The sequence below is a fragment of the Panulirus ornatus genome, chromosome 9, assembly GCF_036320965.1.
Source record: "Panulirus ornatus isolate Po-2019 chromosome 9, ASM3632096v1, whole genome shotgun sequence".
NCBI lineage: Eukaryota > Metazoa > Arthropoda > Malacostraca > Decapoda > Palinuridae > Panulirus > Panulirus ornatus.
The window spans coordinates 54,809,694-54,837,238 of NC_092232.1; the positions used below are offsets into that span (position 1 = coordinate 54,809,694).

The following is a 27,545-nucleotide window of genomic DNA, read 5'->3' on the forward strand; positions in this document are numbered from 1 at the left end:
GTGAATTTCTTATGTACATAATGGATACAATGTTTGTCTTGCAAGATGGTATGGTGTTCTTACATCCCAGACAACAAGTTAATGTTTCACATGCAACACATACAAATCTAAGAATGTGTGGGCTACATATTTTGTACGTTCTGTTTGGTTGATTCCTGTGGCAGATATAATATTCCAAGATTCATTACTCTTGTGTGGCCACACGGACCATTACAGGGCCATCCCACATCTTTGTACTACCTCCACACACTTTGGTACCATTCCACCACACCTGAGGTCCACCCCACCACACACTACGGTAGTGTACCTCCACCACACACTCTGGGGCCATGCCACACCTATACACTGTGGGACCATCCCACTCCCGTGCACCGTACGCTGTGGACTTACAGGTAGGACAGACCTGACGTGGACAGTAGTACTCTGCAAGTTGCTGCGTCGTTGCATATGGCCGTTACTAACTCAAGGATGGGCCGTTGTAATCTCAATTTCTTGCCTTACACCACTAAACTTTGGGGATCTTTACCTCCCTATGCGTTTCCTTTAAGACCAGACCTCGACTGAGGGATTCTACATCGTTCAACACTAAAATAAAGGGAAAGTTTGGCACTGTTGAATGTGCTAGTGCAGTGGCGAGTGGAATACGTCCATTACGACACTTGAGAATGCATCTGGGACTTCTTGACCAAGTCCCCTCAGGAGGTGAGGAGACGGACGCCGCTGAGGAGGCAAGTGTGGCCGGTGATGGTGGCGGCCAGGGGCATGTAGATCCAGAAGAGAGGAGGCGCCTTATCGTCGTCACTGACATAAACAGGTGTTCGGTGTACTGAGGGAGAGGTTGGAAATGGATAAGTGTTTCTCCTGACACCAGACACCTGGGAGCTATTTCCTCCAACCCAAAAATAACTGAAGATAAAAATACATTATCTGTCTATCTATCGACCTTGAATGTCTTGAGTCTATGAAAGAAACGATATTTGAAATCCAGAAAAAAAATTGAATAAAGATTACCTCTATAAAGATAGAGTGATACCTTGATAGTAATTATTTATGATGAAGAATTATTTCTCTTTTCTTTTCTTAGCAAAAGCAGAAATTTACAGACACAATTCCACTTACGCTTCTCCAGAAAATACAATCCCTTTAAACCCACTACATCAGAGACTTAAACAAAAGTATGTTATAAACTATTATGTATGTATCAGATTCACAAATGCATGCATAGCTTCGGCACATGTAACCTTTTAGATTTAGTCCAACAAACGGAATATTCGTAAATATTTACATGTAGCTTAAAACTGATTTTTGTGAAAACGATATTGGTTATGATGTGTCACTCCTTCATACGTGATCGGTATACAACATCGTGACGTATTAATACAATACATCACTTTCCCTTGGCCACACGTTAGGTCCTTACCTCTGCTTGACTTCCTGAGCGTCTTCTTGACCCTGGTAGTATACTGCATGACGGGGAGGTCGAGGCTGGGGGAGGCTGGGGTGCCAGCCCCCAGCTCTTCCGTCATGACCACTTCATCGCCAGCGTCCCAGCGGGCCCCGCGCAACACCAGCCTCTCCATCACGACCGTCGGGGTCTCGTCCTCCTCGCTGACTTTGCCGTCAGCCTCGTTTCCTTTGGTAGACAGACTGGCGCTCAGGGCCTTGGTCACCATCACCACCTCCAGTCCCTCCGCCCGGAGCTCCCCCCAGCAGCTGCGGGTGAGAGCCGCCCACGCCACAGCCGGCTCCCTCAACAGCCCGAGGCGTATGGACCGTGGTGGATCAGCCCGACGGATCATGTGGTACAGCATGTCCCCCTTTGTTAACAGTCTGCTCAACTTCGCCTCCATCTGTTGCTGCTCATCTTCCTCTTGACAGTCTGGAACGCCGTCGTCAAGGACCTCATGTAGGGAACTCAAGTCATGACTAACAGTCAGTTTTGAAGTTATGTTCTGTGAGGTCCTTTGGAAGTCGTCAAACTCCTGCTTTAGGACCGACTGAAGAGACCCTTGCAGCTTCACATTTGGCAGCTTTCTGCTCCTGATCAAGTCGAAACGTTTGAGCCATCCTGTGTCTTGAAGGACTTGCCTCGACGATCGATCCCTGTTGACAGTCCTAAGAGCGATACTGACGTCCTTCGCTTCGTCCCTCTGGTTCTGCAGGATGATCATGGGCGCCACGCCGGTCAGAGAGACATTCTGCGCCAGGTAGATGAAATCCATCTGTGCAAAGTGGTCCTCCATGGAAGTGGTCCTCGGTACGGTATAGTGGGTCAAGGCTGACACCCTCCCAGGGACGTTCTGTATCGCCTCAGGAGAAATATAGACATGCAGGAGCCGGGAGAGGATATTGTGGGACTCCTCTGTCAACGCCCCTGAGATGTAGATATTGGAGAGCTGAGTCGTGAGGGACGGGACGAGAGTACTGTCTGCTGGAGGGACTCCGGTCACCAGAGACCTCAGGATGCTTTCCGCCTCCTCCCACTGAGAGTCTCCTAAGGTCTGGGCCAGAGGAGTGAAGTTGTTCTCCAACGTTTGCCGCGTCACGAATGCTATGTGAAACAGAGCGAGGCTGAGAAGACACCATTTGCTCCACTCACTACTGTAGGCTGCCAGACGACTTTCCCCAATGAGTTCGTACAAGTGACGTAGAGATTCCTTAACTGTTGAGGGTAAAGTCAGGTACACTTTGTGGCATGAAGTCATCAGACTGACCGGCAGTTCGTCGTCGCTATCGAAGTACATCCAGACCTGAAATCGTCTATGGGCCTCCTTGACTATCTTGTCTTTTAGAAGAGTGTTCAGACAGTTGATACAAGAGCGAGCGTCTGTACTCTTCTTCAGCAGCAGCCAGTAGCCTTTCTGAACACACCGTCGCAAGCGCAGGCTTAGACTGTCCTCTCTACCCTGACCAAGAGCTACCATGTCGAGAGCCTCCGCGTTGCCCGTTAGCATAGGGTGGCACAGCGGCTGAATCTGCTGTAGGATGTACTGTACATCCAGCGTCGCCGAGCAGTACATAATGATGGGTTCCGTGGTCCTCCCTTTGCTTGCCACCGACAGGAGAGCCTTAACTGTGGCTTCGCTCGCCTCTTGCTTCAGCACCCGGTGCACGTACAGTGTGGCTGCCTCATCAAGACGATCAGGTCTCAAGCAGTTGATGAGGATGAGTTTTGCCACACCTCGGATCTTCCTCTCCATCTTCTTGGGTAGCGTTCCAGTCTCCGGCTGCTCGGTGATGTACCACACGCGCCACAGACTCTCGTGGGTAACCATGTGGTCCGCCAGTTCACAGAATGGCTCCACAGTCGTCAGAGCCAGCACCTGGAGCCACTGGCGTTCAGTGAGCCAGCTGGGACGCAAGGCCACGGGTGGTTCCAGCTGGTGAGGCTGCGGCTGGGTGGTGCTGCAGGTCTCTGGCGAGGACTGAGGTCGCGGGTTCGAAGGGATGAGTGGAGTGCAGCCGCCTTGTGGCACCAGAGGTGTGTACAGGAGGGAACAGAACCCTGGCGTTACGATTCCGATGTGACACTCGTACCACATCGCCAGCAACAGACCCACAGTCACGAGGGTTATTCTGCTGACCTGCTCCTGGAAATGGCTGGCGGGAGAGAAACTCTTCGTGAAAGAAGGATAAAGACCTGCGCTAAATTATAGCATGAATATCATAACATATCGAGAATACTACAGGGATAAGATGACACAATAGGAACGATCATAAACCTCATGACAACTCATGAGTATGAGGCCACTAATCTGCTGCTGTGTGACTGTGGTCATGAGATCATGAGTGAAACACAGGACGATCACTTGGCCTATAGCTATATTAATAATGATAATAATAATAATAATAATAATAATAATAATAATAATAATAATAATGATAATAATGATAACAGTAATGATAATGACTTTGTTTCTCTTGGAAGCAGTTATATAGTCTAACTCAAACAGTTGTGAAGACGACCGGTTCCGCATTCAAAACAGCCGGTTTCGTACCTAGAACGGCCGGCATCTTACACAGAACGAACGGTTCTATACCTCGAACTGTCGGCAACATATCTAGAACAATCGGCAATCCCACCTAGCTCAGCCGACAACATAAGAATCAACACTAGAACAAGTAGCACTAGAGAAAATAGGTACCGTAGCAAAAACAATCTCACCAAACCTAGAGCAACTGATACCTAGAACATCCGGCACCATATCTAGAACAGCGTGAACTGTGTACATAGAACTAATGGCAACATAACTAGAATCAACGCCCATCGTAGTTTTCAATTTCCACTCGACCTTCGAAGCAGCCCAGGTTAACCAGTCTCGATCACGAGGCCAGCCGGAGGAGCAAGCTACCTGTCTGGCCAGGTCTCGAGCCAAACGAACCCCATTAGCTCGAGGTTTCGGAGCCTCGGAATGCTTCACGCTAACGAGAAACATGTTTAGGTCTTTGATGAAATACATTCGAAATAAGATGGAAAAACTATTGCTTCTCCTCAGAAAAATGATCCTGAAAAAACCTCACTTACAGATTCATTAAACAAAGAAAATGAAATAATTCTTGACATGAATAAGTGAAAATGTATAAAATCTACATAACAGAAAACATGATTATTCAATTATACTGCGTATAACTGTCATCACAAACAAAACACGAGTTATCATGATGAAGAAAAATCGGGACACAACCTACGTGCTTCTTGGGGTCTCGAGGTCTCGTTCAGTGATTCGCCACAAGCATCGAACATGTTCATAAAACCAAGAAAGAAAGTATCACTTACTGCGTCCAGGTCAGCTGACAACCCCAGCATGACTTCTGGATCCAGATGGGAAACACTGTCACTCCTGGTCACCGTTTTCTATCTTTTTTTGGAAAGAACGTTTGCCAACTTCATGACACGAAAACTGAATGTTGATTTATGATTGGCGTCCACAATATACCTTCTCACGTTACCAGCTAATATTGTACTTACATTCACTGGTATGTAAACAGTTTTCACAACTTAACGCTGAAGTTACACTGTCGACAAACGGTTGTAAACAATACTGAAGTTACACTGTCGACAAACGGTTGTAAACAACACTGAAGTTACACTGTCGACAAATGATTGTAAACAACACTGAAGTTACACTGTCGACAAACGGTTGTAAACAACACTGAAGTGGAAACGGTTGTAAACAATACTGAAGTTACACTGTCGACAAACGGTTGTAAACAACACTGAAGTTACACTGTCGACAAATGATTGTAAACAACACTGAAGTTACACTGTCGACAAACGGTTGTAAACAACACTGAAGTTACACTGTCGACAAACGGTTGTAAACAACACTGAAGTTACACTGTCGACAAACGGGTGTAAACAACTGTACAAACACAGACACGCTGGAGACATCCACGGGGTAACAGCGTTCTGAGGAAACTGATGATAATAACCGACTGCTCGAGTAAGAGGAATGTATGTAAGAAGTGAAACAATCACAGATTACCAGTAGATGTGGAGAGTTGCCACTAACGCCATCTTACCGACGAGGTAATAACTGGGAAAGGAAAACGTGTAGACAACGCTTAGGTTTTCCTGGTGAGTGTGTTCCCGGGAAGTTCCTCATAACTTGAGTCAACCCAACAACACCACGTCATTCCAATTGGCTCTGACGACCCAACGGTTCCCAACTGATGGTGGGCCATGCATGGTGGATTTCCTGGGTGTGCCATGACCTGATGGTGGGCCATGCATGGTGGATTTCCTGGGTGTACCAAAGGGGATGTCATATTGGCATACCAACGCTGTTTGCTAATTGTTAATGCAATTTCTTGTAAATATGTTTGTTTCTATAAGCGGTCGTTAGATCACGTTTGCTAAAGATACTTCATTTATTAAGCCTAAACCAAAACGTGCGGGTTTTACTCGTTGACAAAATAGGGAATGGGCCACAAGTTCTTCAATATGCTATATTAGACCATCACCTGGAATAGTCTGGGAACCACTGATCTATCCCATACATGCCTCTCACCCTCTTGAATGTTCAGGTCCCGATACCTCAATGCCTTTTTCATTACACCTTTCTAATTTCTTTCCAATGTCTCCTTCCCTCTTGCTCCTTCCACATCCGTCAAATAGATCATCTTCTCCAGACTTTCTTCAGTGCTAGTCCCTAGTCCCTTTGTCGCTTCTCCCACTCTGTTCGTATGGTTCCATCTCCTGGTACTCCAAGGGACTTAAAGCATTCCACCTCCTGCAATTTCTCCCCCTTCAAACATAACCTCAGCCTTAAACGTAGCATGATCAATGATCGCAATGTACATACATTCCTGAGTTATTAATGGAGTGTTGAAAGTCAATGAGAACTTTAGTGAAGTGGACGCAAGGCTTCTACCGACTGTAAACAAGTATCTGGCTTTATTATGATCACACGTTTTGTACACGCTATGAGAGGCGCTCCCTCCGCCTGGGGAGGGCGGATGTGTCCAAGCCCAGCGGTGTGTAAGGACAGGTACGTACATGACTTTGGCTAAAAGCTGCAAATACAATAATAATGTTATTCCAAATATCATGTACTTCTGTATCTGTACTTTTATGTAATTTAGTAAACTTGCTTCTGAAGGAACTACGGATTATAGATGTTGTGGAGACGGATCTTCATAGTAGTTTGCCAATGATCATAACAACACTAAAAGTTAATGATTAATGATTAATCATGAGTGGACTAAGATGGTGTTAGAAAAACGACGTTCACGCTAGTATGGATTCCTTCTATCTTTCTTCATAACATTCCCGAGTTTTGTTCAGTGGATAACAGAACTTCATTATAAAGTCAAACGAAGTACTCGTACTGAAATTCATCAAAAGCATTGTCACTTCTGAAACACTTCAAACTTAGAACTGACAGGTGTTTCCATATGAATATTTCGCACAATTTAGGGCTGACTCTATATATCAACTAACTTCTTTGACTGAACACAGAATCGGGAATGTTATGAGAGAGAACACTAGATCCCCATACATGCATCGAACCTGTCCTTGTGTTGCCTCACCGGTATAGTGACTGCAGCATCTTGATAACAAAGTTCTGATCCAACATCCTTCCCCAGGAAGCGGTGAAGCTCTGTGGCCGAACCTGACTGGTGACGAGATCACTGAAGTGGTCTAGCCCAATGGTGAGGGAAGGCTGAAGACGTGGGAAACGCTCCACCATCAAGTACAACTGCGTGAGTAGCTGTGCTACCTTCCTGTAGGTGTCAATACTTTCTCTGGCTGTGTCGAGCGTCCTCTTTAGGTCATTACATTTCTTCTTGGCTTCAGTCGCTTTAGCGCAGGCAGCCTGGAGCATCTCCATCAGCGTACTCTCCTCCAGAACATCGTCGTCGAAACGGGACATCAGGCTGCGGATAGTCTCCTCCTGCTCTGCAAGCTGCCGCTGCCGATCGAGTAAGTCCCACTCACTCTTCTTCAGCGCTTCCATCAGGTCGGGCTGACAGTAGGATGCAACCCGGGACGTCAGTAGGATCTCTAGACCATCTTGTTGACTTTCAATGTTCACCAAGTTGACCATATTCATGATGTTATTGCCGATGTGAACTTTTCTGCTCTTTATTAATATCAAAAGTTTAAAGTTTTCGTGAATATCCAGTCTCTTTTCCCCAGCCTTGATGAGGACTTTGTTCGCTTCATCTGACTTTATTCGTTCCATTTCAAGAATCTGGAGGACGTGAATGGGTAGAGAGAGTTCCTCCTGGACTATCAAACACGTCTTACCATTAGCCATGATCTGTTCCAGATCTTGCAGATAGTTAGAGTTCTTTAGGTCAACGACAACTGTGTCTTTCCAGTTGCGGATCCACCGTTCAAGTATGCTGTGTGGATCGAGAATCAGTTGAGGGAGTTTGGAGCCACAAATAATGGAAGCATTCTCAAGTGAGAAAGCATCTAGAGGCAGACCTTCTTCATGCCATTTGACCTGAGACTCCAGCAAAGCCAAGTCTTCCAGGATGTTTCTGTCCTTCGTGTGGAAAATGCACAGCTCGTCCATCTTCTTGTGCCAGCCTTTGACAACAGCTTGTCTCTCAGAATGCGTAAAACTTCCTGTGTACGTCACATACGCTGCAGCCAACACTGCGTCTCCAAAGATGTTTCGAAGCTTGACGCTACACTGAGACAACGTCTCCTCCCAGTGTATCTTGTCAGCACCCAGCTGGGCCATCACCTTCTGCGCCAGTTGTATTCTACCCTCTAAGATCTTCATCTCCTCCTCCGCAGCTTCCAGCTGATGTTCCTTCTCCTTCAGCTGCGTCATGAGGATTTGATGTTCCACACCAAACCCGGCGAGATCCCGCTCATACTGATTAATGGCTTCCTCAGTCGCCTCGATATCTCTGTCGATGATGTCGGCCTGGACCTTAAGTGGATGGTAGTCCTTGTAAACTCTGACATACTTCTCGAACGCATGTAGCCAGGTGAGGAAGACTGCAGCTGTGGGAGATTCTTCTTTAACTTTATCCACATTCAACTCCTCCATTTTCAGGTAGGACTGAATCCTAGCGAGGATTTTCTCGTTTGTGTCCTCGACAGGAATTTTTCGTACAGAGGATATGAAATTCAGACAATTACCCATTTGCTTCCTCGCCTCGTTCCAGGATGGATCAAAGCCAAGTGTCGAGAGCACTGCATCGAACACCAACTCTACACATCGTGGCGGTCGTCCAAGGCTCTTCAAGCTCTCAAATTCTGCTCTTGTGATCCGATCCAGTTTACGATGAATGGTCTTCATTTCTAACTTCGGGGCACTAAGGTCCCGGCTGATGAGCTCCCCTATTCTCGCCGACTCGTCCTTCTGCCTCTTGAGGAGTGCAGCGTTCTTGGCGAGGTCTTGCTCCAGCCTTCCTTGCTCAGACTTGATGTTCCTCATTTTGAGAACGACGCTGCCACACGACTGCTGGATGTAGGTGACTTGTGCACGCTGCTCCTCAAGTTGGTTCGAGAGTTCCGTCACTCTTTTCTGAGTCTCTTCGAACTTGGCTATGCTCGTGTTCAGCCTCTCCTTCTCCTGAGAAATATCAGTAAATAGTTTGGTGTACAACTGCAAGTACAGTGCCAAGAAATCTAAAAATCTTGCGGAAGAATTTGAGCCAGTATTGCAGTGAATGAAGACCATTATCTCTGCTACAGTCTGTGCTTTCATATCAGAAAGACTCTTTCCAAGTTCCTCCATGAGTATTTGCTTCGCAATATTCTGGAGGTCTTCCACACACCATTCTTGAAAAGTATCAACGCTGTAAAAACTTGACACAGCAGGAATATACCTAAGGATTTCATGGGCTTCTCTCAGAGATGGGACAGATGCCAAAATCTTTATATTTGTTTTAAAATCATTTGCCTCTTCATTATACTGCTGCTCCACAAGTAAATCATTCAAAAACTTCAGATTTCTCACGTTTTCCAGGATGTTCCAGTCAATGACCACAAGGATATGGATGCCTGTTTTCATGTCGCGAATGATTTTCTCCCTTTGTTCCGTTGCCTCGACTGCAGTTCCAATAATATCATAGATCTTGAAGCCGGCCACTGACGACGCGAGACGTGCACATGTTTTCTTCCCGCAGCCTTCAGGACCCACTGACACAATATGGCCTCCAATGCTTTCCAACGCTGCTGGGGATCCCATTTCCCCACTAGGTCTGACTGGTGGAGCCTTTGGATTCCCCAGTATCCTCAGAAGCCGAACTGTGTGATGTACAAGACCGCCATACATGGCGAAGGTTCGACTGTCGCCAATGAGACTCTGTCCAACAGATTTCAGAAGTGGACAAAGGTTCTCTATGTCTGTATCCGTGTACAGATTTTCCTCATTGCCCAGGCGAGTGAGGAGGAACAAACTTGAGTCAGTACAGACACTATCAAGACTCAGACAGAGATACTCTGTTAAGAATTCCTTCATCAACTTATCAAAGTCAGGTTGAGGTATGAGCGCCGAGTCCTGGAATACCCTGTAACACTCGTGGGTGAGATGCTTCAAGAAGTTGTCTCGATCTTGGGTTTCCTCATCTCCCAGCTGGAGGCCCCTCAGCATCGATATCACCTGTCGAGGATGGCTGACCAGTGCCACATGATCTCGACATTGGACCTGGCTCTTCTCCTCCATGCGGCGGTACAGATAGACAATGGCCTCGGCAACTACGGTTTTCAAACACTTTACCTCTTGTTCCAGATGGCCTAACGTTTTATCAAATAACTTCTTGAAGATCCCTTCTAACTCGTTATTCTCAAAGTCTGGTAGTCTTAGAGTGTGGAAAGATTCCGACCAATATGTGTCGACGTGATTACTGATCTCTTGTGCTCTCTCCTGGCCCAAGCGACATTCTTTTGTTTGGAAGGTAAACATGTAGCATATGTCGGGGACCTGAAGAAATGCCTTGCTCTCGTGGCTATACAACCTGCCATGATTTGCTGTGAACTTCACTGTCGCCAGAATTTCATGCAACTGGGTCTCTCCCTCGCTACAGTGAAGATCGTCGATTAGCAAATGCAACTTTGACCTTTTGCATGCAAGAACACTCGCTCCCTGCTTCATGAGACAACCTTCAATCATGTTTTGAATATCCCTTGGTCGAGTACCAGCTGTGTAGCTCAGCACTGTCGCCTGTCTCTTGGGGTCGTGGGTCTGCTTCAAAACATTGATGATCGTAGTTTTCGCAGACCCAGGAGCACCTTTGAGGAGAACTGGGATCCCCTGGGCCATTAGTAGCTGAATCATTCTGGGATACTTGATGATCCTGTCTGTCGTAATGACATCAGAGTCGATGACTGGCACACGGAAACGAAGATCCTCTAAACTTGGCGCCAGTTTCTGCCAGGGGGCGAAGTGTCCCGTGGTCACGTCGACGAAGTAGTCATAGATACCACCCTCTGGGACGTCCTCGATCATCCGGGTCACCACCTCTTGAAACGCTGCAGCCTCCGAGGGAGAAATATCAGCCCCAAAGGACCATATGATACTGAATATGAAGGCTGGCGTGAGCCTTACTACCCAGTCCTCTGGGTCGGTGTTGACCAGCTCCGTGTCCATGAAGGATTTCATGATGGCCACAAAGGCCTTAGCTTTCATTACCATGTGTGGCTTCGTGATGGTCTCGGAGTCCAATATATTGATAAAATTTGGAAGATTTCTTACTATGAGGGTCTGCAGAGCTCGGGATATTTTGTTGTTGGAGATGGTGCCTCGCCAGCTGTGGATAATATCCTCCCACAACTTGGGTTGGGCAGGGAAGTAGACGGCACAACAAGACGATAACTCAGCGGGAGACAGATGACTCACGTCTCCACCGACCTCTAGAATAATCTTCAGGTTACTGGGCAAGGAGATCATCTCTCGATGGCCATATAGGAAGCAGTTCTTCGTGAAGTGCAAATGAAGAAAGAACTGTCTCAGCCAATCGTGCCCTTGTTGTCCTTCTAGAACAAGCCAGTTTTCAGCAGTGGGGCTCGATCTGTGGAACCTACGTATTGCATGTGGAAGGTATCCTTCGCTCGTCTTGATCACCATCTCCTCCCTAGGGCCATAGAGAGACTCAGGTTCCAGTATCAGTGGACTGAGAAATTCCATCCTGGTTCCTCTGTAGTTTAAATTGCCTTCGGTATGGAGTTTATTGTAAGTGTTCTCCAGTATTTTCAAAGACGTAGATTTCCCCGAGCCAGAACTGCCGAACAGTATCGTTATCTGGTTCTTTAACAAAGCCTCGTGCAGCTGAAGGATCTTATCAACATACACGTCCTTGACCGTTAGATCCTTGTCCTTCATGTCCTTGACGACGGCGTCTCTCAACGACTCGTTGGCGAGCGGCGCGGCCTCAAAATCCGGGAAGAGCATTTCAGTCACCTCCTTAAAGACTGGCAAGTCGTTTTCCCTCAGCTGAGGCGTGAGGTACTCCCTCAGGGCCAGAGGGATGGTGTCTATTTCATCAATCTCCGGCTGCCTCTTCATGATGTCCTTGGCTGACGCCACAACGATGGATGAGCTCTTAGTGGTCAGGAGGCAGCGGTAGCGACGCGGGAGGGACGTGGAGAGGCTCTCCATCGCCTGGCTCAACTTCTGAGATAGAGTTTTGTACTCCTTGAAGCCTTCTACCAGCATCAGGCACTCCGCGATCACCTGCCGAGGTAATAAGGCTCAAGTCAAAAAGGAATTTAGGGTCTTCTATATCGTGAAACTGTCGCTCTCCTGATCTCATTGACTGGAGAGTCATCACAACGCCAAGTTCTCCATTAATAAACAGTATATATCCGTGTGTGTGTGTGTGTGTGTGTGTGTGTGTGAACATGATTATTATCAGAGACTAGAAGTAATATCATCATGTGATAACAAAACTGCTACAATAAAGGTACTATGAGACGTGATTTGGTTGCCACTGGTCATCCGGGATATTTACCTGTAACTCGGGAGAGAACATGACGACAGGTCGGCACTCTTGCTTCAGGATGTCCATGGCCTTGAGGGAGGCCGGGTAGGAGGGGTCCATCTCCAGCAGCACAGCAGCCATGGGGGACACGGAAACCTTCATACCCTCTAAGAGCTTGATGGGCGGCGGCTGTTGTCTCCCGCCTCTCCCACCACCGCTCTTGGTTCCCGCCGCTCCCGCTGCACGTTGGGCTTCCTGGATCACGTGCAACATCTCCCCAAGAACTGGCACAACGTCGAGTTCGAGATGATGCACAGCCTCCAGCAGCAGCCAGCAGTGGGACTGGCTGATCCCTAAGAGCGCCTGAGCCAGCTGGACAGAGGTCACGGCAGCTGTGCAGGCTATGGTCACCAAATGGCGCCCTAGGAGATGAGCCATTGTCTTGACCGTCTCTGTTTTCCCGGTGCCATGAGCACCCAACAAGCCAGCAGCTAACCCTTGGTTGAGCACTCGTGCCAGGTTGTGCATGGAGCGAACGGTCGAGGGAGTTACAGCTGCGAAGGACCACAGACCCTGGTATTCCCAGGAGTAAGGCAAGTCATAGGCACTGATCTGCAGCAGGAGGTTGTCTGAATCTTTATCCCAGGAATATCTCTGCATCATGTCGCTCTCACTGGTCACTCCCTTCCTGCTCTCAGACACCGAAGCGAAGAAATCTCTCATCTGTAGGACTGTGAGGTAAAAGAGACGAATCTTCTCTCGCATGAGTTTGGGTAAGTTTCCCTGCAGGCAGCCATCCAGTCTCATCTGACTGTCTCTCGTCCTCTTCTTAAAGACCTGAAGCTGATCAGAGTTGATGTGACCTTTTAACTTGGCCAGAGCTCGACTCACTTCGACCGTCCAGTGTAATAAGAATGAAAGGACGCTTACTTGGAGAGGCCAGAGCTTCACAACGTCATCAATTTTCATCGCTGCGGATTTCAGATTGTTCCGACACTGCTTCACATTTTCTTTCAGTGTCGCTTCCACTCCAGTGGTCAGGTTCTTGAGCCACGAGTCAAAAGACCCAAGAATAGGAACATAAGAATTCAGTTCCAGAAATTCACCCTCCTTGGAGTACACTCCAATGATTTCCATTGCTGCTTTTTGGCTGTTTTTCTCCTGCTTTATCTTTGCTACGTTAGTAAACAACTTCGGCAAGAATGGCTTCGCATACTCCCCATCAAACACGGTCGATATGGCCGCTACGAGTTCTGCATCGGACAGAAGCCAGAATCGAGAATATTGTTCCTTTCGATCTTGCAGGTATGGCTTTATGTGGCGGGCGATACCATTAAACTCTTCAGACACGGACCTGACCTCCTCTTGAAGATGCTCCTGCAGGGCGACAGGTCTCAGGAAGCGTTCTGTGGTCATGTGGACAGATATTTTCCGCCACCGCTCGTTGAGGGAGTCAAAGACGGCTGTAGCCTGCACTAGATGGAGCCTCACGTCTGGTACGTGGAAGAAGGGCTCCCAGGTACCCCACTTCTTCTGCAGCTCCTCAACATTCTCCAGGAACCTCATCATGGAGGAGAGCATAGATCGGATGTCGGTGATGTCCTCAATATACGGCTTGGCGTGATGGGAGGCTGATAATACTTGCAGTCTCATATTCAGCTCCGCAATGGTCGAGTTTGCATCTGTCGTCGACTCGACCACAGAAATACCCATGGAAGCAATTGGCTTGAGATTCAGAGTGATCTGTGAGGCAAGGCTCTTGATGTCTTCGGTTTCATTGACAATCTTTGTCTCTTCCGTCGAGTCGAGGATGATGGTAGCCATCTCCTTCTTGTACGATGTTAGATTCAGCTTCTGAAGGTAGCCGAGGGTGAAGGTCTCCGAGTCTTTATCAAATTCTGTACTGACCAAAGACTGAATCTGGCGCCAGTGATGACTTCGGAGATTAGCACTTTGTAGATTCAGCGTGAGAGGCACCAAGAGCTTACACAACTCTATTTGGGTTAAGATTTCTTCTTTTAGCTCCCACTCGCTTTCTCTCACAGCGAACCTGTCTCCGATGTCACTTGAGGCGGCCACTCCCGAGGGCTGTACTGCTCTGATCTTGTGACCGTAAACTGACAACGTTTCCTGTAGCGCCACGACGCTCACCTCCCAGACCACCACACCAGCCCAGCTCTCCCATGCCTTCTGCCACTCTTCCAGCAGGACCCACATTTTCTCCACGGACACGAGATCATGCTGGAATGCCGGGAGCTCTGAAAACTCAATCTCTGGTAGTGAAAGAAGTTTGAGAATTGCATTTATATCTAACTTCTTAATGATATCTGTCATCATCGTCTTCAGCTTCTCGATATTTTCTTTTGCTTCCACGACCGTCTTATCCGATCTGGTCGGCAGCATCTGCTGGAAATCTACTTTGAGTCTCAGAACTTCTTCCATGACTATGTCTGATCGGTCGTTGTACGCCTTCCTGAAGTCTTCCAGTGCCATGTTGAGTTCCAGGATCTTATCAGTTAAGGATGTCTCGACAGCGTTCCACTCATCCTCCAGACGAGCAAGGCGCTCTTCTGCCTCAGTGGGTATGGCGTACCGATACTTCTTGAGCACTTCGAACTGCTCCCGGACGGGTTGGAACTCCTCCCTGTACAGCGAGAGCTGATGTCTTGCCGAGTGACATTCCTCTGTGGCGGAGAGGAAAGAGGGAATGTCTCGAGGAGAACTCTTAAGTAAGGCCCTTGTGTCCTTGCTGTAATTATATAGGGAGTCCAGCTTGCTCGAGGCTATTTTGAAAAGATTGCTCTCGAACTCAGCTATCCAAGACCTGCAGAGCGAAATGAGTTGCTGTTTTAAATGGTCGCAGTTGATGTAGAAGGTCCCGACCTTCCAGTGATCGTCGACGCCCTCAATTTCCCTCAATTTTTTTTCGAAGGTCATAATGTCCGTCTCGAACACATACACTGATATGGCGTTCTTTAGGTAGTGCTCGAAAAATTCTGCTCTGTTGACCTCCCACAAGTCTCTATACACCTGCCAATATTCCAGCTTATCCTTCAAGTTGTCCACCTGCGTCTGGAACTCACTTGTCAGCTTCTTCTGCAGCTTGTCACAAAGCTCGTCTTCGAGAACAGGTAAGTGGTCGTGAGCCTTCGCCTTGTCAAGGGCAAAGCGCCTCAGGAGGCATGGTATTTTGCCCAGGCTTCCGGAAAACTTAGTTTTCAAGGTGGTCACTACTTTCAGGACACGGTTCACAGAAGGTCGACACACAATTCTCTCGTTCGTGAGACTAGCGGAGAGCTTGAAAACCGGAGCGAGCTGCTCCGTGGGGCAACTGCGAGATCCCATTAGCATTCCTTCAAACGACAACAGAGACTTTCTCTGAATCTCATTTTGACACTCTAGGAAAAGATTATCAATCCTTAGCACATACGACAGCCAGGCCGCGTGGGATTTGACGATGGACTTATTGATTAGCTTCTTATAAAGAGCGTCCAGTATCTCCTCCATCTGGAGCAAGCCAGTCTTCACACCTTCAATCGTGGTGTCCAGTTGATGCATGAGGTCTTCCTGGAAGGCATCGTCTTCATAGACCTTCCCATCGTCCTTGGCGTACAAGACCATTTTCTTCGTCTTCATGAGAATGTTAGACAAGCTCTGGTTGACGGTCAGGTACTGCGTCACTTGGTCCTGGACGGCGCGGACTATGGTGTTGCACTTCACCAATAGGGCCGTGGCTTGCTGCTTCTGCACCCAGCTGACGGAGGAGAGGCCGGGGAAGAAAGCCATCACTGTTACCTGGATCTGAGCCTCGAACAGCTGCGCCTCATCGCGAGACATCCTCGTCATGAAGCTGTTGAACCCATCTGCACATTTGGTCACCTGTCAGAAGGTTAGCATAAATCATACCCTCATGTGAGGCTGGAAAACCCTCCAAGACACAGATTATCATGTCTGATCTCGACCAAAACTAATGCAATGTTCATCTCTTTTTACTTTCTTTACAGACCATCTTTGATAATCAGCTGGTCAGCAACACCCAGCCCTGTATCTCTCCTAAGTTACTGCAGACAATCTTACGAGCCTTTCATTTATGGAATATAATTTCTCGAAACTAGAAAAAAATGGATTCCAAAACTTTTTGTGTGAATTTCATTATCAAAAGATCGTGAGAAATTTGTTTACAAGATAAAAATTTGCATCTTGTTTTGAGTATTCTCTTTTTGTTCTTGTTAAACACAATCCGTCAGCTTACCTGCTTCTTCAGTTGCATGTAGGCCTCGTTCTCTGTGAAGATGGGGCTGATGCTCTCAGGAATGTCGAATCCCATGGCCTTCCAAGCCGCAGCCTCCTCCAGGTTCTTGTACAGCTGCCTGAAGACACGGTATCATGTATTACTGAGGAGGGAACACAAAATCAAGGCTTCTGCCAAGAGCTATAGTGTTTAAGGTGGGTCATGTTGGCTGGTTTTCAGAATGACAGGCGAGGTATAAAAATGAAAACACGAGTATACTATCTAATGTAAGAGGTCGTATACTGAAGGCTTTGAGCTTATCACAAGCTATAATCAAATGCTCTTAGAATAATCACTTCTTGCACATTTTGGCGTTAACCTGTCGTACGAACATGACAGAACATTAAAGATTATATTGTGAGTAAAGATGACATAGACGCTAAGCGATGAAAGTCAGACCAAGGTTTCTACTTAGGAAATACTGGAGATGGTGAACGTTCTGGGTAATGCATCATAACTCGGACCTCTTCTAAACGTTATATAACTGACTTTGAAACAACGACGTCAATAAGTCCCATGATCCTCTGTCTCTCCAACAGAAGGAACTACTTACATATCAAAGTTGTCCTGTAGAGTCTGGACTGGTCCGGGTCGCCACCTGAAGATGGGTTCCATGAGGCGTTTGGAAGGGTTCGGTTCCAGCGAGGCGTTCCAGGCGGCGTACATGTTGGAGACGACTCCTCTGAGCAGCGCCGCTGTCCTGCCCCATCGCTCGTAGATGGAGTCCAAGCGGGGGTAATAGGGCAGCCATGACTGATGTTTCAGCAGCTGTGGAGGACCGAAGGCAAGGAGGTGTGAGAACTTTACCAACACACTGCTCAAGTCGAAGGTTTCCCTTCTTCATCAGCTGTCTGAAGCTCCGTCTGTGTGTCCGTTCCTACCCCTCAGCTGCATCAACTTGTGCTTGCGTCTAGACTACACTGTCCCTTGCTTGCAGTGGGCGAAAGTACATCAAGGTCTCCTCTGTTACTGGGTTACATTAAACGTGCTTTCAATGCACTGATGCTGAGCGAGGGATGTTTACGTAAGGAGGGTCCTGAGAGTTGGTAATTGAGTTTCAGTGAGTTTATCTTAGCGGCCTTAAATCATGTCAACTGTGTTATGGTAACCTTGAGGTATGGAGCTTTCGGATCACTGTCATGAATCTTGACAGCCATGAGTTATGGCAGTTAGTGAGTCATGGTAGCGTATGTTATGGGGCCTTGGAAACCATGTCAGACCTACTACATCATGGTACTGAAAAGATGTGGTCAAAGAACCATGATAGCCTCATCATATGAAGAGATCATGGTAATGTTACGTCAGTAGTCATGGAAGCCTTGGTTCATGGGAGCTCCACGTCATGATATGAGTCACAGCCATCCCACAATCCTGTCAGTTTTCATGAGCTATAGTAGGTATGGCTCATGGCAGATCTGTGAAATTATTCTGTGCATCAAATTAGTCTGTGGTAAGAGTAGTACCGACCCAAAGTAGTCCTCATTCACCATAACTGAAATTTTGACTCATTAATCGTGTGTCGTCTTGGGTTATGGTACCATTTTACCCACTGTAATAATTGGCTACGGTTGCCTTCACCTATGCAAGTCCAAACACAGTAATATTCAATAATGAATTCAAAATGGGAGTTTGACTTCCTAAGTTAAATTCAGTTTGGAAAAGATTTGCCCAGGTACGATAGACCAGAGCACCTTGAACACAACTACAGAACGACCACTGAGTATGGTTGCCTGACGTTTGATCAGACCCTCAAGCGATCAAAACCAACCGCATCGCGATACAGCAAGTCTCCTCGACACATTGTGGCACACTCTTCATCACCTGTACCACATCACATTACATGAATGCTGGATTCTCAAGTACAACAGTGATTCTCCCAGCTCTGACTCTTGGAAATTTCCTCCCCCACTGGTCGCCCTCAGTCATTCACACAAACCTCTTGGTCCAGGTCTGAGCCCTGGAACTCCCCTTCTCCACTAGATAACCCGGCTCACTCATACCGACTTCTAGTTCCGGCTTTGACCCCTGGAACCTCCCCCCCACTGAACGCCCAAAATCACACACACTGATCTGTTGTTCCAGCTATAACCCCTGGAACTCCTCTTCCACACTGGAAGACCTGGTTCACTCACATTAACCTCGTGTTCCAACTTCTTGCGAGTGTCGGCGGCCCACTTGGCCATCTTGGAGTAGTAGAAGCCCTCGCCCCCGACCTTCATGGACTTGAAGACGTACTCCTTCTCCACTTCTTCGAAATCGCGGTCGAAGAGGTTCAGAATCTGTGTACACCCAAGATTTTCTATCAGAGAAACACAGTGAAGTGTGCGGGTAAGTCACAAAAGAACACGTGTTACAGGAAAATGCTGGAAGCTACAAAGAAACAAAACACGGAGATCCGGACGCTTTTCCTGATAATTCACATTTTCAGGGATACAGAGACAAGCTGTGTATCTCTGAGTATGTGAATTATCACGAAAGCGCTCCGATCTTCGTGTTTCATTTTCCTTATGGTTCCAGCATACAGTGTAGTGTGAACATGTCCTAACTGCTTTAAATATATAGCAAACAACTCAGTTTACGAAACATTAAACCAACAAGTCTTAAAGTATTTCACTCCTTCACTGATATGAAAAAATCAATGACAAAATATCTGATAGTCAATATTGTTATGATCAAAGAGAGTTTATTGTTATGTGTTGACCCTGTGGTGATGTGCGTCTCATAACATTAGAATAACCTTCATAACGAAACCATACAGATACTGGTCGATACCGTCAGCGATTTTTGTGACTGATTAACATATCATTACATCAGAACTTTATGAAAATTGGCCAGAGCTTTTACGATCAACACTGCTCGCCCGTCGTGGGAACAAAATGTATAAACTGAATCTTTCATTCATGTATTCATTATTCTGCTTAATTGCAGCTTCTATGATTGTCCATGTATAAGACTCACAATACAGTGGACCTATTCTTAATCTCATATACCAACCTAAGTTAGAATGAAGGGGTTTGTTTGATATCAAAAGCACTACACCGACGACTGATGCTGTACCTAAGCAAGACATTGTGGAGGTAGGGAGATACATCTGGCAAGGAGGTCGTCCTGTACGTACGTGGTCGATCATAACGTAGAAAACGGAGAAGAGAGACTTTCTGGCTGCCAGTGGCTTGAAGACATTGAGGACCCGTAACCCCTGGGCCACCGATTCCACGGTCTGCACCGCCGCCACCATCACGCACTGGTACCTCCGCTCCACCTCCTCCATGCTCTCCCTGAACCTGCAATACCATACAGCGTTACCTCCTCTCCTCATCCTCCGTGCTGCCCCTGATACTGCAGTACAAAACTCCGGTACAATACAGATCTAAGTTGGCAGCTGAGTCATGAGGTAGGTCTATACACCTGTGCCTTAGCAAGAGGCATGATCCACCCAGCGATCGATCTCGTCTCAGTCATACATGAGGACCCTACCCTGACACACATCCCCAGTATTACTACCGTGAAATAAAAAAAAACCTCAAGTAACGTCCGTGTAGCCTCTTCCTCCATCCCTGACCCACTACGTCCACTGCGTCGGTCAACATTACTCAGCATTCCAGTACAGGAAATCTACATCAACAGGACAATGATACATAATGGAGATTGTACATACACAAGATAGCACACACGATCTTGGTGCTCACTGGCTCGTTATGTCTTGGAAAGCCATGTAATGTTAGCCTCTCTCTCTCTCTCTCTCTCTCTCTCTCTCTCTCTCTCTCTCTCTCTCTCTCTCTCTCTCTCTCCCGCCTAGAAGAGGTTACAACGTGAGTGGAAAGTCACCTTTGGCGAGGCTGTACCACTGAGAGTACACACAGTCTCGCCAAAGAACTTCTCACGACAAAGGAGTCTACATTTTCCTGCTACTGGAGGTATCGCAGCTTCTGGCTGCAGGTGCCCTTAGAAAGGGGTCTTGGGTAAGACCATGAAATCTATAGTCCTCCCACAACACCAAGGAAGTCAGCCACGTCCACTGAATAGGGTGAGTACAGGCCAACTGATGGGGTAAGTTTTCGCTTCCTATACTGTGGACGTTACCTGTTCGAAAGGAAGGAGTCCTGTGATACACTGAATATGTATGTGAAGTGCTGATGAGGAAGGTGGCGTTCAGAAGACAAGCAAGAAAAGAAAGTGTGGTTGGTAAATGTATTGATAATAAGCATAATATATTCCTCAGTATTGATCACAGGCATTAAATATTCGTCATCATAATTCTCACTGCCACTGCTCACCACATCTCCACCCCAGTCCGTCGCCATTAATACGAACCAATCGGAAATACTAAACGTGCATCCTTGACCTGACGGACAAAAAGCACTTGCCATTTGAGCCAGATGGAATGTGAGTGGCAGCAGCTGCACAGCACAGCTGTCATCCTTGCTGCCCTGGTGGCTAACATGCACGAGAGAGTACCACTACTTGCTTGTAAACAAAGAAACCTAAACTGCATGAAAGATACATTCTTAACTGCAATAATTTTTATTCTGTTTCAAGCACTGTGTGTTTACATTCTGGCTTTCTTATGTACGTAAGAGTATATGAAGTATTATCTTCATGTGCCTATTTCATATTACAATCAGATTCAAAACACAGTCTTCCAATATGAGAACCGTAATGCTCGGTTAAGATACAGTGAAATGTAGCTCAGTACACAACACATACAGTGAAGCGTAGCTCAGTACACAACACACACACATACACACACACACACACACCTCACCACTGAGGGGACTGCAATAAACCATTGTATTTAATGTCCTTCTTCCTCATGACGTTCAACATTCACCCTGGCGTGCATGTTTATATTTCTCTTACTATAATGCTTCCCTCGCGTCGTTCTTAACAATGATAAGTACATCATGTTGCTAGCTGGGGAGAGAGAGAGAGAGAGAGAGAGAGAGAGAGAGAGAGAGAGAGAGAGAGAGAGAGAGAGAGAGAGAGAGAGAGAGACTGCTTTGCTATACTTTTTTCTTCTAATGTTTTTAAAGGGACTAAATCTTTTTTTTCAGTTGTGTTTAGGCCAAACCCACCTCGCTTGGACCATGGGTTCTGTGTGGTCTGTGTATATGTCTAACTCTACGTAACTTGACTCATGTCCTCAGGATACCCATATAATGTGCGAAGGATTCGAACCCATTCGTCGGCACGTTCAAACCTTTACGTATAGATTATGTACACTTAGGTTCCTCCTGAAGGGAGCTGTCACAGGCAGAGAAGTGCAGATGTAACACTGTCTATTCTTAAAGGGTAAAGGTTATGGTGAACACCTGGATGTGTTGGTAAAGGTCATAGTGAACACCTGGATGTGTTGATAAAGGTTATAGTGAACACCTGGATGTGTTGGTAAAGGTTATGGTGAACACCTGGATGTGTTGGTAAAGGTTATGGTGAACACCTGGATGTGTCGGGGTTCCTCACCTGTCGAAGTGCTTGAGCCATTCCTTGGAGGTGAGGTTGAAGACGAGGTGGCTCTTCCTCGCCACGGCTTTCAGAGCGGCCTCCAGCACGCGGTCCACCTGCGCGAGCTCCTCCTCCAGCAGCTCTCCTTCGGCACCTCCGTCACCAGCACCAGAGGCCTTCACCGACATCATTCCCCCCTCGCCGTGTCTGGCGGACAGATGCGTACAGTCATTAGCTGTCTCTCCTATACAGGACCTACACAACCGATTTGTGCTGAGAGCGGCGCTAACTCAGGTAGAATTTGCTGAGACAGGCGCTATGTCAGATAGATTTAGCTGATTCTGCCGAGACAAACGCCATCTTAGGGAGCTTCTGTTGACACAGACGATATGTTAAGCAGAATTTGCTGGGAGGGGCGCTATCTTAGGCAGATTTTGCTGAGGCAGGAACTATTTCAGACAGATTCTGCTCAGACAGGCGCTTTCTTAAGCAGATTTTTCTGACAGAGACGCATTCTTAGACAGACTCTAAAGAATGTTTACCCATTGATAAACTTTCTTGAAAACCTGCCTTCCCTCAATATTAACTTTACATCAACATCTCCGTCCTTCAGCATTCTGTCGCCTCCATAGTCACGTATAGTTTATTTAACGCTTTTTCTACATATATCTGTATTCACCTCTTCAACATTGTTCCCCCTACACGTCTCTCCAACATTGTTCCCTTCCACGCCTCTCCAACAGTTCCCCTTCACGCCTCTCCGACGTTGTTCCCCTACATAATAAATACTTAACGAAGACCTTGAGCCATCATTCGTACCAACAACGTCAGCCAACTCTACGATATGTGCTACAATTGGCCCCTTCCTCCCACGCCTGCAGCGTCCTCTGATGCCCTCCCCGCCGACACTTGAGCACATACATCGAACACATCACACGCTCGCACCGTTTCTCCCGACACTTTCATTCGTCATCTCTCTCATCACCTCTTTCACTCAAACCCCTCATTCAAATAAACTCCGCATTCATGTAAATTTCTTATTCATGTTACCCTCTCACTCTTGTAAACTCCCTAGTCTTGAAAAATCCTTGTTCATGTAAACTCCCTTTTATGAATCGAGGGTTTTAACACCACTTACAATACATCGCTTCCCACCTCAAGCTCAAAGTGACTTTGCCAACATCCTTTCGTTAAAGCATCATCACAAACAACTGAGTCCAACACTTGTGTATAATGACAGGTCCAGGGCAGCATGGAGTTACCTGGTGAGCTGGACCTGCTGACCTGGGTGGTAGGGAGTCACCTGGTGAGCTGGACCTGCTGACCTGGGTGGTACGGAGTTACCTGGTGAGCTGGACCTGCTGACCTGGGTGGTAGGGAGTTACCTGGTGAGCTGGACCTTGCTGAGACCTATGTACTTCAGGTCCTCGCAGCGGCTGACGAAGAGCTCAACGGGGAGGAAGACAGCGTGGGTGTCGGGGAGCCATACCTCAGGCCGATCCTGCTCGCCGAAGTGTCTGGCTAGCTGCCGGCAGGCGAGGGAGGAACAGCCAGGAGTTATGTTATCTAATACATCAGCAGGAAAAAGAACAGCAATGAATTTATGACTTATACTTATCAATACTTAGAAACACGAGATGGTTATCATGTCTGGTTATATATAGAATGAAATAGATTAACTTTATTCTACATTCATTCTCTATGTGTTATAAAATACAGATGAACAAATACATGAGGGAAATCAAGAGAAAACCAAGGCCTCAACACCTTCAAATCAGTGTCGGTTCGGTGAGTCGACTCGTCTTTTCTCAGTATCACTGATGTTGCTTCATGTGAAGCACTGACACCAAATCTCGACTCTCATGTATCATCTGAACGAATTTTCATCCTGGAATTGGCAGAACAGCGGATCTAGACAGCTGAGCAAGGAAAATATGAGGTTCAGAGGGTTTATATACACAAGTCTTCAATGATGCAAGGTGGATCACAGGAGTGTTGAGACGCGGTGGTACAGCTTCGTTTGTGGTTCGCTTCAAAAGTCGTTTCTTTGTACGAATGAAATAACATTGCGGTAAAAACAATCTTTACTGATAATACTTTGATTCTATTTTGTTTTGTTTTGTCGGATCTTCGGTTATAATTGGAGTACAGTTCGTGTTTATCCCCATAAGATTAACAGAATGATCTATGTCATCATTTATTTCGAGTGATGATTACGTTACCATCAAAAAACTTTCCTTGAATTGATGTTGAGGAAGATCAGCAGCGTCACTAGAATGAACTACTACGTCAGGGTAGTTAGTGGTCCCTCACACTATCATCCCTCACACTGTCGTCCCTCACACTATCATCCCTCACACTGTCGACTCACACTGTCGTGATCACACTCTCGTCCCTCACATTGTGACTAACTTCAGAACACACCTGAAAGTTTCTGTCTTAATGATGCAAAGCTTTAAGCAGACCCTGTCAGTAATACCTGCAGATTTTCCTTATTCTCTCTAGCATTCCCTTATACCCATGTATCAGTTCCTTATTTCTATGTAGAAGTTCCTCAACTCAAAGTCCTTAAAGTATATGTAGCAGCCCCTTAACTGGCAGCAGTCCTTCTCCTACCTCTGTGTAGCAGTTCCTCCACTCCTTGCAACACTTGATAGCCACCTCCACCAGCGCCAGCGAGTCTTTCCCTCCGGCGATCTTCGAGTCCTCCTGAGCTGAGGTCTTGGAGGGAGTTGGGGACCAAGTCGACGGGGAGAAAAGACTGTCGAGAGGCAGGTGCACCTGGCAAGCCCTCGTGACCTCCCAGGACACCCGCACACACAGCTCCGTCATGACCTCTCTGAGGGAGGAGGAGGAGGAGGAGGAAGTCAAAGAACGAGACCAGAGTACAGAGGGTTGTTATAATCTGTCATTCCTGTTAGTTTAGAAAGAAATCCTGAAAATTTGGCCTCAAAGACAGCACTTCTATTTACCCACATGTGCTTTATTGAAGTCTTCGTGCGTTATTATAGAATCACCTTTTAGCAAAGATGCCTGTGCGGTTAAGACTGTGTTTAGGCCTGTGGACTGATTTCCATGCCTATGTAAAACACAGACAGAAGAGAACATACAAACAAGCTTGACAGTGAGTCACTGCAAGGTTACAACCCATTTCACTGTTCTTAAGACAGTCTTGATGAATGAAACATTCACACAAGCATGACAGTGAGTCACTGCAAGGTCACAGCCCACAGCAATGTTCTTAAGACAGTCTTTGGTGAATGAAACGTTCGTCTCGTTTACAGGATGAACTTGTAGCATGGCTTACTGCTTGTGGTAGTGGTCGGAGTGCATCCAGATGATCCTGAGGAGGGCCAACACGTCGTACATATGCTCCGTCAGCGCTTGCACCGAGTCTGTGTACAGCTGGTCCAGCTGCGTCTCCAGATGAACCAACTGCCCGCCCGTCTCTTTCACCCGCTTCTGTACCATCTGAGAGAAAAAAATGCCTCGTTATATGCACAATCTGCCCACCCACCTGCGTCTGAGACATTTTTTAGCATGAAGCTGAATACTTGGCTCAAACACTGAACAAACCATCCTAAATCTACTTCTGTCCTTCTGCAGCCACACCAGAGACTCACCCTCAGGTTGTCGACGGCTTGGTGGATGAGGATGGTGAAGGGGGAGCTCTGGCAGTCCAGGTAATCTAGCACCTTCCTCACTTCCCGGCTCTCCACCTGGTCCAGGAGCTTCTTCAGTAGCTCACCTGAAGGATGGGGTCGCCATGGGTTGAACATCAAAGTGCCAAATGTGCTATGATTTCGAAGGCTTCAGGAGTGAGATCACCATCAGAGTTCAGGTTAAGTCTACTGAAGGATGACAGTCTGAATGAGAAGAACTACGTTTCCTAAAGAGATATCTGCAGGTGACCTGACGGACAGCATGACAGAAACGGCCTTAATTTTGGGGGCAAATTACCTGAAGTGGGAGGAACAAAAGTCCCACTGAGGTCTGACTACTTACATAACCCATTTTCAGTAATGACATGAGAACGGACTCCTCAGGATAACTATTCTCAAAGTAAAGCTACATCATTTCTTAGATCACATTCCTAACATTTTGTCAGAGAGGCACTCACCTTTCTTGGAGAGTTGTCGGATCTCGTGCAGGAGGCCGAGTTCCAAGGGTGAGGAGGCGTCGCCCTGATCGAAAGCGTAGGCGTGGATCTGCTCTACCCAGTGCAACACCAGCTCTGTGGAAGACCCTCACCTCAACACTCACTCACAGCAAGCATGGTAAACAAGGGACACATTGACACACACCACTATGATGCATGATGTGGGTTACGCTAAGTAACATGGTCGAACCTACAATCATTTATCTATAAGGATCATAGATAACATGGTCGAACCTACAGTCATTTATCTATGAGGGTCATAGATAACAAAATTAATTTTGTATCGAAACATCTAACACTCGAGTGTAAAGATCGAAAAATATAAACTCAAAGAATATTTCAAAGTGAAAGAAAATGGGTGAAAAATGATGATGAATTTCTGGCCACATTTGAAACCTAAGGAACCGAAAACCCAATTAACAATTTTCCCAGGTCTTATAAAAGTTCCGAAACTGCAGAGGAAAATGGCTAGGACACTGTTGTGATGTATTCAAAACACTAAATGAAAGTTGCAGATGGATAGAAGAATCTATACATTTTCCTAGAAGAATATTTGACGGTGTGTGACAAGACCCTCTGTCTTTCGTGGGGTATTGTCACACATAATGGCCGAGATAACGGCCGTAGTCATAGGCGGAGTTCCACGAATATGACTCCCGTTTTCTTCACGTAAGACAACTTTAGAAGAAGGAGGAGGAGGAGGAGGTCCTCACCTTCGGTCCTGTTGAGGAAGGCCACGTCGAGGGGCAGCTGTCGCAGTTCCTGGGGATCATCAGGGAGCGCCAGCACTTCGCTGGGGAGGAACAGACGCGGCGTCTGCATCGCCGCCCCGACGTGGTAGATCAGCTGCGCCCCCAGCAGGTTCAAGAGACGTGGGAGGCCGACCAGGTGGCGGTAGTGGGCGAGGGCGGGCGGCACCGCGGGCGTGGCCAGCAGCAGCGGCTGGAACACCTCCAGGAGGAAGTGCTCCACTGATCTAGGGTCGTCGGTGTCCACTGATCCATAACTATAACAAAGACGTCAGATAATGGAATCTTAAGACATGGCTTCAGTCTGAACGGAGAGCTCTGATGACCTGACCTAATCATGCCATTGAGGATAAAGATAGATTGAAATCCATAAATCATTATTACAAAATATGTTCTTTGTAAAGATACCGTCCAAAACTACAATACTTCCCTATGAAATCATAATATTCATCACAGTATCTTTCAAATCCAAGACTTGAACCCATTTTCTGGTATATATGTACAGGAAACA

General features: G+C 46.8%; 2 protein-coding genes across 2 annotated transcripts; both read right to left on the minus strand.

The window, feature by feature from the left end:
- LOC139750436 (dynein axonemal heavy chain 2-like) lies at positions 1–22,634 on the minus strand. The gene is made up of 9 exons (XM_071665237.1): positions 22,145–22,634; positions 19,800–19,965; positions 18,814–18,960; positions 17,235–17,449; positions 16,643–16,760; positions 12,421–16,269; positions 7,033–12,143; positions 1,421–3,600; positions 1–826 (listed from the first exon to the last, which is right to left on the minus strand). The coding sequence occupies exons 1-9, from the start codon at positions 22,315–22,317 to the stop codon at positions 696–698; spliced, it is 12,090 nt and encodes a 4,029-aa protein (XP_071521338.1). The 5' UTR covers positions 22,318–22,634; the 3' UTR covers positions 1–695.
- Positions 22,550–27,519, minus strand: LOC139750069 (dynein axonemal heavy chain 10-like). The gene is made up of 8 exons (XM_071664404.1): positions 27,461–27,519; positions 26,999–27,291; positions 26,247–26,360; positions 25,750–25,874; positions 25,434–25,597; positions 24,743–24,965; positions 23,512–23,651; positions 22,550–22,625 (listed from the first exon to the last, which is right to left on the minus strand). Exons 1-8 carry the CDS (start codon positions 27,517–27,519, stop codon positions 22,550–22,552), a joined length of 1,194 nt encoding a protein of 397 aa, XP_071520505.1.
- Between the last annotated feature and the right edge of the window lie 26 nt (positions 27,520–27,545).

Bases quoted from the DNA above. Each gene is read 5' to 3' on its own strand.
- LOC139750069 (XM_071664404.1), bottom strand. From the start codon at position 27,519: ATGGGTTCAAGTCTTGGATTTGAAAGATACTGTGATGAATATTATGAT. The intron at 23,652-24,742 runs GTAGGAGAAGGA...GCCTGCCGGCAG, and splicing joins GGAGGAACTGCTACACAGAG to CTAGCCAGACACTTCGGCGA. The intron at 22,626-23,511 runs GTAACTCCCTAC...CGTCTCTGTCAG, and splicing joins AGCAAGGTCCAGCTCACCAG to AAAAATCTGCTTAAGAAAGC.
- LOC139750436 (XM_071665237.1), bottom strand. From the start codon at position 22,317: ATGATGTCGGTGAAGGCCTCTGGTGCTGGTGACGGAGGTGCCGAAGGA. The intron at 16,761-17,234 runs GTAAGTAGTTCC...CCGTGTCTTCAG, and splicing joins CTACAGGACAACTTTGATAT to GCAGCTGTACAAGAACCTGG. The intron at 827-1,420 runs GTAAGGACCTAA...CCTCTCCCTCAG, and splicing joins GCTCAGGAAGTCAAGCAGAG to TACACCGAACACCTGTTTAT.